This window comes from Acanthopagrus latus, chromosome 15 (genome assembly GCF_904848185.1).
Source record: "Acanthopagrus latus isolate v.2019 chromosome 15, fAcaLat1.1, whole genome shotgun sequence".
Classification (NCBI taxonomy): domain Eukaryota; kingdom Metazoa; phylum Chordata; class Actinopteri; order Spariformes; family Sparidae; genus Acanthopagrus; species Acanthopagrus latus.
The window spans coordinates 28496795-28506493 of record NC_051053.1 but is presented as its reverse complement, the minus strand read 5'-3'; the positions used below and the strand labels follow the sequence as shown (position 1 = coordinate 28506493).

General features: G+C 46.6%; 2 protein-coding genes across 3 annotated transcripts in view; one reads left to right on the top strand and one right to left on the bottom strand.

Annotated features, from left to right (window-relative positions):
* The first annotated feature begins 66 nt into the window (after positions 1 to 66).
* Positions 67 to 3230, top strand: gins1 (GINS complex subunit 1 (Psf1 homolog)). Its single transcript, XM_037123661.1, has 7 exons — positions 67 to 211; positions 724 to 788; positions 1309 to 1407; positions 1514 to 1604; positions 1721 to 1837; positions 1994 to 2068; positions 2736 to 3230. The coding sequence occupies exons 1-7, from the start codon at positions 137 to 139 to the stop codon at positions 2802 to 2804; spliced, it is 591 nt and encodes a 196-aa protein (XP_036979556.1). The 5' UTR covers positions 67 to 136; the 3' UTR covers positions 2805 to 3230.
* Positions 3231 to 3381: 151 nt separating this feature from the next.
* Positions 3382 to 9699, bottom strand: part of ninl (ninein-like) — a 31496-nt gene continuing 25178 nt past the window's right edge. The window contains exons 19-31 of one of the 2 annotated variants that reach the window (XM_037123647.1): positions 9526 to 9663; positions 7744 to 9231; positions 6779 to 6883; positions 6466 to 6535; positions 6234 to 6401; positions 5993 to 6109; positions 5799 to 5912; positions 5569 to 5715; positions 5291 to 5440; positions 5099 to 5212; positions 4806 to 5015; positions 4538 to 4651; positions 3382 to 4449 (exon numbers count right to left, since the gene is read on the bottom strand). In XM_037123647.1, coding sequence (XP_036979542.1) covers positions 4258 to 4449; positions 4538 to 4651; positions 4806 to 5015; positions 5099 to 5212; positions 5291 to 5440; positions 5569 to 5715; positions 5799 to 5912; positions 5993 to 6109; positions 6234 to 6401; positions 6466 to 6535; positions 6779 to 6883; positions 7744 to 9231; positions 9526 to 9663 — 3127 coding nt within the window. In that variant the 3' untranslated portion in view covers positions 3382 to 4257. The remainder of the gene's footprint in view (positions 4450 to 4537; positions 4652 to 4805; positions 5016 to 5098; positions 5213 to 5290; positions 5441 to 5568; positions 5716 to 5798; positions 5913 to 5992; positions 6110 to 6233; positions 6402 to 6465; positions 6536 to 6778; positions 6884 to 7743; positions 9232 to 9525; positions 9664 to 9699) is intronic. The other variant, XM_037123646.1, reaches the window with a different exon arrangement.

Here is a 9699-nt window from a genome sequence, read left to right as displayed (position 1 = left end):
GTGATCACAACACCCCAGCTCCGATTTTGCCGCGAAACTGAGCCGAGCTGCAGAGTGACAGTCCGAGTTTTAATGGCCGAATAAAGACGTTACTTTGATTTTCCTGCTCGCTGTGTTTGTGCTCAACGGTGTCGGGATGTTCTGCGAGAAAGCCATCGAGTTAATCAGAGAGCTGCAGCGGATGAGCGACGGACAGCTGCCCGCTTTTAACGTGAGTGACCGCGGTGAACATCTTCCATTCAGAGGCTGCGGTCTTCATTTAACAATCTAATGTTTTAATGTTTTCTTGCTGATAAAACGACACACGCACGTATTATTCATGTTCACATCAGCGGTATAGAAAACGTAGTAAGTCGATCGCATTTCGGCACTAAACAAATTCACCAAACCACAGTCAAAAACTGACGACTTCAATTGCAATAAACTGCACAACAAGTCGAAATAAAGCAAGTTAAGAGTGGATCTGTCGCTGCCTGGTGCTGAATCATATACTGTTAGTGCCGAATCACCCCAATGCTGTTAATGTAAAGTAATAAATGTTTCACCTCGGTACACAGTGATAATAATGAAGTCAACATAAAATAGAAAGAGTTTCTATAAAAGAAAGAGTTTCTTTAAAGTCCGGAATTGAAGTATTGGGTCTTCTGACATCAGCAGAACCGGAAGCTTCAGGCTCTAGTGAACTCAGTTTGGTTTCAGAAAGTCTCATTTTCTTGTTTTCAGGAGGATGGACTCCGACAGGTGCTGCAGGAGATGGAGGCTCTTTATGAACAGAACCAGACTGATGTGTGAGTCCAGAGTTTCAAAAGAAACATCTTACACTTTATATTAATTAACCAGTATTAGGTTTGTATTTGAGATTTGACCTCCTTTATGTGTGTTTGTCTCCATTCTTTTCTTCTAATGGTGTTTGGATGAAATAATTGTAGATTATTTGAAAATTTTGAACACACAAACCTGAAATTATCAATTATTTTGTTTGTGTTAGAGAATTAAAATGACTCCGATCGTCTGTATTTTAATGCTGCTGTAGTTTTCTTTACCTCCTTAATAAGAATACGACCTTCAGATGATATCACTACATTATTACAGATGTATAAATGTGAGCTGAGCCTTCAGTTCTTCCTCAGCCATCTGAACATTACATTGTTAAACTTACAAATTTAGTCTGATTGGTTATTAAAATTATATTTTAAGTAACTGTCTTCATCGTACTGTGTTCTCTCCTTTGAATCATTTTGTTAATGTTGTATTTTAAAAAGTCAAATAATCAGAATCATAAATAATTGAAATGTAATTTTCCTTCAGTAACGAGGCGAAGTCTGAAGGTCGAGCTGAGCTGATTCCCTCCATCAAACTGCGTCACTGCTGCCTGCTGAGGAACCAGCGCTGCCTCACAGCCTACCTGTAACCACCTCTCACCTGTGCACCTGTTCATCTCTCACCTGAGCATCATGTGACCTGTGTGTTGTTTGCTCTATTAAAGATATTAATTATGTTTCTGCCCCATCAGGTACGACCGGCTGCTGAGGATCAGAGCTCTGCGCTGGGAGTACGGCAGCGTGCTGCCTGCCAACGTCCGCTTCCACATGTGTGCCGAGGAGGTGAGTGTGACATCACTTCCTGTTGAAGAAACCTCTGGTGGTGAGTCAGACGTAAACATGTGAGAGATTACTGAAGTTTTTGTGTGTGTGTGTGTGTGTGTGTGTGGTGCGTTCAGGTGCAGTGGTTCAGTCAGTATAAGAAGTCTCTGGCCTCCTTCATGCGCTCTCTGGGTGGAGGTGAAGGTCTGGACATCACTCAGGACATGAAGCCTCCAAAGAGTCTTTACATCGAGGTGAGGCGTCACTCCTCAGAACACTTGGAGTATCTCTACTTGTACTCCATTACATTTACCTGACAGCTGTAGTTATTTTACAAATTTTAGTTTTTTATGTAAAACTACAAGTCTGACTTTGATCATGTGACTGTGACATCATCATTATGTCATCAGGTGAGGTGTCTGAAGGATCACGGTGAGTTCGAGATCGATGATGGGACGGTGATCCTGCTGAAGAAGAACAGTCAGGTGAGACAGAAAGCTGCTTCTTCTTCTGCTGTCAGATTTAATAACACATGCCAGTGATGGAATGTAACTAAGTATATTTACTTGAGTAACATGTTGAAGTACTTTATACTAATAAGAACATATTGTACGTTAAACATGTATCTGATACCTTTAGTTACTTTACAGATTAAATGCTGCATGACATTTATAAATTAATTGATTTTCTCATCAGATAAAAACAGTGATTGTGATGACTTACAGTTTATAGATACATGTAATATATAATCAGTTACTTTACTGATACTTTAATTTAAACATCAGATACTTTAAGACTTTTACTCAAGTACTGTTCAAATGTGTGACTTTCACTTTTACCAAAGTAATATTTTAACACTTTTACTCAAGTATGCCGTCAGAGTACTTTTTACATCACTGTTTCATTATTTTATAGACAGTAATAAGTAACTTTAATACTTCTTTATGGATACAAACACAGTATATTATATTTGTTGTGCTGCTGTTCTTGATATTTTAGATTATTGTTAGTTAGTATCTGTTTATCTGGACTTGTTTCTGTCTTTGAGTCTGTAGTTTGTTTTAGTTCTGCTGATCAGACATGTTGATTAATCAGCAGCTTCGTTAGTCAAACAGGAAGTCGTCATCTGAACATCCGTCTCTCTGTCTGCAGCACTTCCTGCCGCGGTGGAAATGTGAGCAGCTGATTCGTCAGGGCGTCCTGGAGCACGTCGTGTCCTGACGACGGATTCATCTGATCACCGATCAGTCTGCTAAATGTTTGGTTTCAAAGCTCAAATGTCCCATCGTCCCTGAACACAACACCGGTTTGAAAGTTCTATTCTGATGTAATAATAAAATATTTAGTATTAGTTTCTGTTTAATGTTTCAGCTTCAAAACCTTTGTTCTTTTATTTTATTCGTAAAAGTCTTTAAGATGTCAAATTTACATTTTGAATCGATCCTGGTGAAGACGAGTCAAACTAACATTCAGTGCTCCTCCTCCGTGTTCATCTACAGCAGGACGGCTTGTTTAACCTAAAATCTAAATCTTAAATTGTCTGAAGCAGTCGCATAAAACTATATTCTTCCTCTCTGAGTAGAAAGCTGCTCTGCCATCCAAACATTGTGCTTCAGAACAGTTTGAATAAATAAATTTACTGACTTCCTCCTGCTGCCTTCAGGTTCTGTCATTTCATCAAAGAACATTTAGAGGTGAAACTTCAGAAGGAACAAAATGGTGAAAGTAACTAGTTACATCCTGCAGTTACTCAACACTGAGCTGCTGTTTGACTCCTCAGAGACTTCGCAACCAAACCCAGTGTTAAAAACATAATTTAATGTGGCTTTACATCATTATCATACATGGAGGTCAGAATACAATGATGACACTGTCCACAGACAGGTGTGTGTGTGTGTGTGTGTGTTAGAGATTTGGTTTGTTGTACCTGAAACAGGAAATCAGAGCTGAGTGATGGAGGTCTCACTCTGAGCGAAAACAGGGAACTGAACATGTGATGAGGACAGCAGCAAAACTCTGACTTCACAGAAATACAAAAATAACAATAAAAATATATAAAATATAAAGAATCATAATTAATACCCTTCAGACTAGTGCTGTGTGTGTGTGTGTGTGTGTGTGTGTGTGTGTGTGTGTGTGTGTGTGTGTGTGTGTGGGGTCAGACTGGTTTTCCTTCGTCTTTGTGAAGAAACTAAAGTTCAGTTTCTGTTAAGCAGCTTCTGTGAGAACAACAGACTCACATTCACCTGGTGAATAGGTGTCATTACAGGTGAGGCTACTGATGACTCATCACACACTGACCCTGACACACCTTCACCTGTGATGAGTCACTCCTCAACGTCTCACCTGGTTTGCTTCTTACCAGTGAAATAAAATTCATGATAATTTGAATGTAGTTTGGTGGAGATCACGTCACGATGCAGAGATGTCTGCTGGCACTGACGTTTGTTCCACGATCCATGAACGCATCTTTACACCTGTCAAATATAAATGATCACAACTATGGAGGCCTCAGAGGCTCATATGGAATCTCTTTGGCTAACAGTTTCCCTCTGCTTCCACTCTTGGTGCTAAGCTAGGCTAGCTCTCTGGCCTGAAGCTGCTGCAGTGAAACCGACCTCAGACCAGCGTCCGTGTCACAGTTGTCTGAGGTGGTTTTTTGTTCGCTCAGCAGCTACGTGGCGAGCGACGCGTGGACGATCTGTCTCAGCAGTTTGTTGAGCGCGCTGACTTTCTCCTCCAACAGTGAGTTCTTCTTCTCTGCTTTTTTCTGCCGCTGCTCTGTGACCTGCAGTGCTTTCATCAGCTGAGAGTTCTCCACGTACAGATCCTTCAGCAGCACACTTGACTTTGTGTTCTTCGACAGCTGCAGGCGACACAAACACAACAACACATCACACTACGGCCAGAAGTATGTGGACAGACTGAGTGTCCCATCAGAAGCGGTCTCTGACCTGGTCTTTCAGCTGCTGGACTTTCTCCTGCAGGACCAGCTGGACCCCCTTCAGTTTGGTCTCAAGCTCCTCCGTCCTCTCCTGCAGGGCCAACATCGCCTTCTCGTACTGATCCTGAACAACACACACACACACACACACACACACACACACACACACACATACACACACTAAGTTCAGCTCAGCCTCAGTCTGCTAGTGAATGTAACATTAGCATGTTGCTAAGCTCTCTGACACTGATCCAGTGACCTCTGTCCTCTGTGTTTACCTGCTTGGTGGTGATCTGGGAGCAGCTCTGCTGGGCCTGAAGCCTGAGCGTCTCCTCCAGCTGCTGACTCCTCCTCTGCTCCTCCATCAGTCGGACCTGCAGTAGCTCCACCTGCTCCCTGCAGCCGTCACCTGCCCGCTCCTGCACCTCCTGCAGCTGCCTCACGTGCTGCGCCTGCACCAGACTGAGGGTGGTGTCAGCCTGCACCGCCTGCACACATCAACACGTGTTCTGGATATAAACTCTGTTCTCAGTGTTCAGGATCTCATTTGTTTCTCAGCTGTGGTCCTCACCTGGTCCTGAGCCTGCATCCTCGCTTCCTCCAGCTCCGTCAATTTGTTCTTCAGGTTCTGCTGCTCCTGTGTCAGTTTGTGGACCTCCAGACCCTGAACCTGCAGCTCCGTCAGCTGAAAACACCAACAGGTCATCACTCACATAAATCCTCTCTTATCTGGGTAACATTCAGACCGGTCTGGATCTGTTACCTTGTGTTGGAGCTCCTTGTTCTGGACTCTCAGTCTGTGGGTCTCTTCCTGCAGAGTGATGGAGGTGTGCTCCTCCTGCTCCTCCAGAGCCTGATGGAGCTCCTCTTTCTCCCTCATCAGCTTCCTGATGCTGTTCTCTAACTCCTCCACCTGCAGATGAAGACAGGATGCAGCGAATGTGACGGCTGGTGACACTTTAACGACGGAGATGTTGTGTTTACAGGATCAGATGTGGACGGGGCTCCACCACCTTCACAGTTAGTGTTTTCCAGACTGACCTTGTTCTGAGCGATCTGCAGCTTCCTCTGCAAGTCGCTCCCTTCCTGGGCATGGCCGAGTTTCTCCTGATTGACGGCGTGGAGCTGAGAGCGAAGCAGCTCGGTCTCTGACTCCAGAGAGAGCAGCGACTCCTGCAGCTTCTCCACCTGATGGAGACAAACATCACAGTAAGGAAACTGTCTGAGCTCAGTACTCTGTGCTTTTACTTTGGCGGGTTGAGAGTGGTGACCTTGTTGTTTCTGTCATCAGCTTCTCTCAGCAGTTTGGATTTGTCTGCCTCCAACCACTGCAGCTTCAGAGTCACACTGCTGAGCTCCGCCTCCAGCTCTGAGAGACGACCCACCTGAGGAAAATATCAATGAATAAATCTGCCATCAACGGACCTCCTCATGGGTTTAAAAGAAGATGGCGGTGTGTTTGTACCTTCTCCTTGCAGCAGCTGAGCTCTCTCTCCAGTAACTGTCTCTCCTGCGTCCAAGCCGCCTGCTGCTGTATCCTCTCTCTCTCCTGCTGCAGAGCTGCATCCTGCAGCCGCCGCACCTGAAACACAACATCTCAGTCTGACCGGACAGACGCCATCTTTGATACGTCCTGAGCCTGTGCAGATGCTGAAGAAGCTCAAAAGTAAAAGAAAAGAGTAAAAAGTGACGTGCTGTTTGCTCACCGAAGCTCCGTCCTCCTCCTGCTCCTTGGAGACCGTCGTCAGGCGCTCCTGCAGCATCCGGACTGACTCCTGGTCTCCACGGAGACGGACGCTGAGCTCGGCATTGTCGTTGCTGAGCTGCAGGTTCCTGCTGCTCAGATCCAGAACCTCCTCACGATATCTAGAGTTCTGGAGGAGAAAAAGAAGTTTAACAGTGTGTTTGGTGTCAGAGACTCAGCATCAAGTTTCTCACCTCTTTGTGAAGCCTCTCCTCTTCTTCTCTGCTGCGGTCGTGTTCTCTCTCCATCTCCTCCAGTTTCCTCCTGACAGAACAACAAGCAGGTTTATTTAGGCCATCTTGAGTCCAGAACTGCTGTTGAGTTATACTGTTTTCTGATGAGAGAAGCAGGTTAGAACTCTCAGATATTATATAATATATCGATATATCAACCTATCGTTTGCTTCTCTTGTGGGATTTTGTGTCTCAGCCTGTTCAACTTCATCCTCACTACAGTTCAATCAGAGTCAAACATCAGCTGCTGACAAATCAAACTGTACTGTCTCACCTCTTCTTGGCGACTTGGTCCTCCAGGTTCTGGACTTCCTGCTGCAGGACACTCAGTCGCTCCTGAAGAGCTCCGTTCTCTGATCGAACCTCCTCCAGCTGGGTCCTGCAGAACCGAACCAGCACAGGTCAGAAACAAACCTCACACAAATCTCCAGAGCTTCAGTCAGCTGAACTAAAAATTCTCATGTTATTGAAATATGATGAATGTAAGACTGAAATTAATCTGTAGAAGTTAATGTGTTGATTTTTTTATAAATGATTAATAAAGTGCTTCATTTAAAGATCAGTTTTAAACAAAGAGCTTGTTGGATCGTCGAGCAGCACCTCAAAATGTAAAAATGACAATTTCTATGCAGATGAACTTCATGTTCCCGTCCTGACAGATGCTCATCAATCAGCTCCTGAAGTCTAATTACTCCTGTTTATCACTGATCATCGACTGGATCTTGACTGTCTGATAACACTTTACTTCTTGTAGCTCTTTGGGAAGCATAGAGTCATTTAAAGTTAATTTAATCTTTCCTCACTGGAACACGTCACATGTCTATATCTGAAGCTAACTGAGGACTAAATCTGTAACTAACAGAAGAAATGTTAAATTTAGAGTTTGTTTGATAATGAAAACAAAATTCATCAACACAGAAATGAAGCTTTAAAAGAAAACAAACACAGAGACACAACATGGTGACGGACAGATGACACACAAACATGGAGTCTGTCATGCGGTTGTCATTGGGTTAGAGATGAGGCGAACGGTTAAATCAGACAGCCAATCAGACTTCAGCTAGCCTGCAGCCGTGCATTGTGGGTGACTGATCAGCGGTTCTACCTGTGGTGAGAACAGCCTCAGTCACATGATCGATGCAGTTAGTGATTCAGAGTTTAAAGCGCGGCGGCAGATGGAGGTTAGTCATCATTCGGACCAGGTTTCGGGTCTCTGAGTCGGTCTCATGCTCCACAAACCTGTGTGGACTGGCTGGGTCCATCACCTCCTCCAGGACCAGGACCAGCTTCTCCAGCTCCATCAGCTGCTGCGTCATTCTCCTCTTCTCCTGCTCAAAATGCTCCTCAGCCATACTCAGCTGGTTCTGGGAGTCTCTCATCTTCTGCTGCAGCTGTCGGACCTGCTGTCGGACCAGGTCCAGCTCCACGTCCTTCTCCTCTAGCCGGTTGGTCAGCTGCTGAACTTCACTCTGATGTTTATCAGAGGAGACCTTCGCTTGACGTAGCACACAAGCACTGTCCGCTACTTCTGCCCGGAGCCGGTCCACCTCACTGGTCTTGGCATTGAGCTGCCTCCTGAGGTCCAAGACCAGGTCTGCGGTGTCGTTGAGCTGGCAGCTGATCTCTCTCAGGTGAGCTCTGAGCGTGGAGATCTCCTCCTCCATCTCTACAATCTGGGTGGAGAGCTGGTCCGCCAGCCGGATGTAGCTCCCGTTCTCCTGGCTCAGACGACAGACCTCCTCCTTCTCCTCATCCAGACCGGCCCGGAGCTGTGAGGTCCTGGTCCGCTCCAGCTTCAGCGCCTCCTGCAGAGCCTCCTCAGAGCTCCTCCTCCGGTCTAGCTCCTCAGACACTCCGTCCAGCTCCAGCTGCAGGGTGTCCACAGCCATGGCCTGGTCCTTCAGGTCCTGGATCAGCCTCTCTCGGTCCGTCCTCAGCAGGTCCAGCTCAGCAGTCAGTCTAGAGAGAGTCTCAGTTTTGGTCCTCATGGCGTCCTGTAGCACCTCCAGCTCTGCTCTCAGGGCGCAGACCATCTGCTCTCTGGCCTTCAGCTGCGCCTGCTGCTGGACGAAGGCGTTGGAGAGGCGGCTGCAGTTGTCGGCCACGACCTCCCGGTCCTGCAGGATGCAGTCAGAGGCAGTCTGGAGGTTCTCCAGCTCCTCCTTCAGTTGGTTTACCTGGACCAGGAGCTGCTCCTCCCTGGTCTTCACCTGCTGTAGCTCCTCCTCCACAGAGCTCTTCTCCGCAGAGAGGCGTCTGTTTAAAACCTCGTGAGACTCCAGGAAGGAGATGCTCTCCTGCAGCTGAGTGCACGCCTCCTGCAGCCGGGCCTCCAGCTCAGAACATCGTCCACGAGAAGCTTTCAGGTCGTCCTCAAACAGACCACAGCGCTCTCTGAGCTCCTCTATACTGGCCTCTGATTGGCTGATGTGCAGATGGGAGTTCAGTATGAGCTCCTGTAAACTGGAGACCTGCTCCTTCAGCTGACAGACCTCCTCCTCCTTCTGCTCCTCCACCCTCTTCCTCTCTGAGCTGATCCGGGCCTGCTCCTCCCCAGCTCTCTCCTCACACCGCTGCTTCTCCTGCTGTGATTGGGTGAGCCGGCTCTCCCAGAATCCTCTCTGCTCCTGCAGCCTCTGACGCTCCAACTGAAGCTGGTGGAGGAGGCGGCGCTGAGCCTCAGCATGCTGCAGCTTCATCTGAGAGAACTGCTGCTCTGATTCCTCCCTGACACAGTGTTCACATGTAAATACTGACACACACCTGACACACACACCTGTGATGCTCTGATGTTTCTCGTGTGTAACGAAATTCATCTTAAAGCTGTATCAGTATATTTTCACTATTCAAGACTTTAACATTATTACACATCCATCATCTTTTGCTCAGGTGAAGTTACAAACCTGAATTTAAAGACAATCTGTTTTCTTCAGTTCTAACAAGTGCAAAGTTGAAAAGCTACACCTGTAACTGTAAATGTCACCTCCCTGAACAGAGACACGCTGTGATGTCATCACCCACCTGACCACCATCACTTCCTGGTCCATCTTCAGCTTGAGCTCGGCCTCCAGCTGGTCCTTCTCAGCGCTCAGTTTGTGGACCAGGTTACCGATCTCTCTGGCAAAGTTCTGCTCCAGCTCCGCCCGCTCCCGCTGCATCCTGGGAAAACAAGAGCAGGTGCGGCGCTGAGGCAGG

What these genes read in the sequence shown, in the direction of transcription:
- gins1 (XM_037123661.1), top strand. Translation starts at nt 137, where the DNA reads ATGTTCTGCGAGAAAGCCATCGAGTTAATCAGAGAGCTGCAGCGGATG. An exon ending in CGCTGCCTCACAGCCTACCT is followed by an intron (nt 1,408 to 1,513) that starts GTAACCACCTCT and finishes CTGCCCCATCAG; the next exon opens with GTACGACCGGCTGCTGAGGA. An exon ending in TCCACATGTGTGCCGAGGAG is followed by an intron (nt 1,605 to 1,720) that starts GTGAGTGTGACA and finishes TGGTGCGTTCAG; the next exon opens with GTGCAGTGGTTCAGTCAGTA.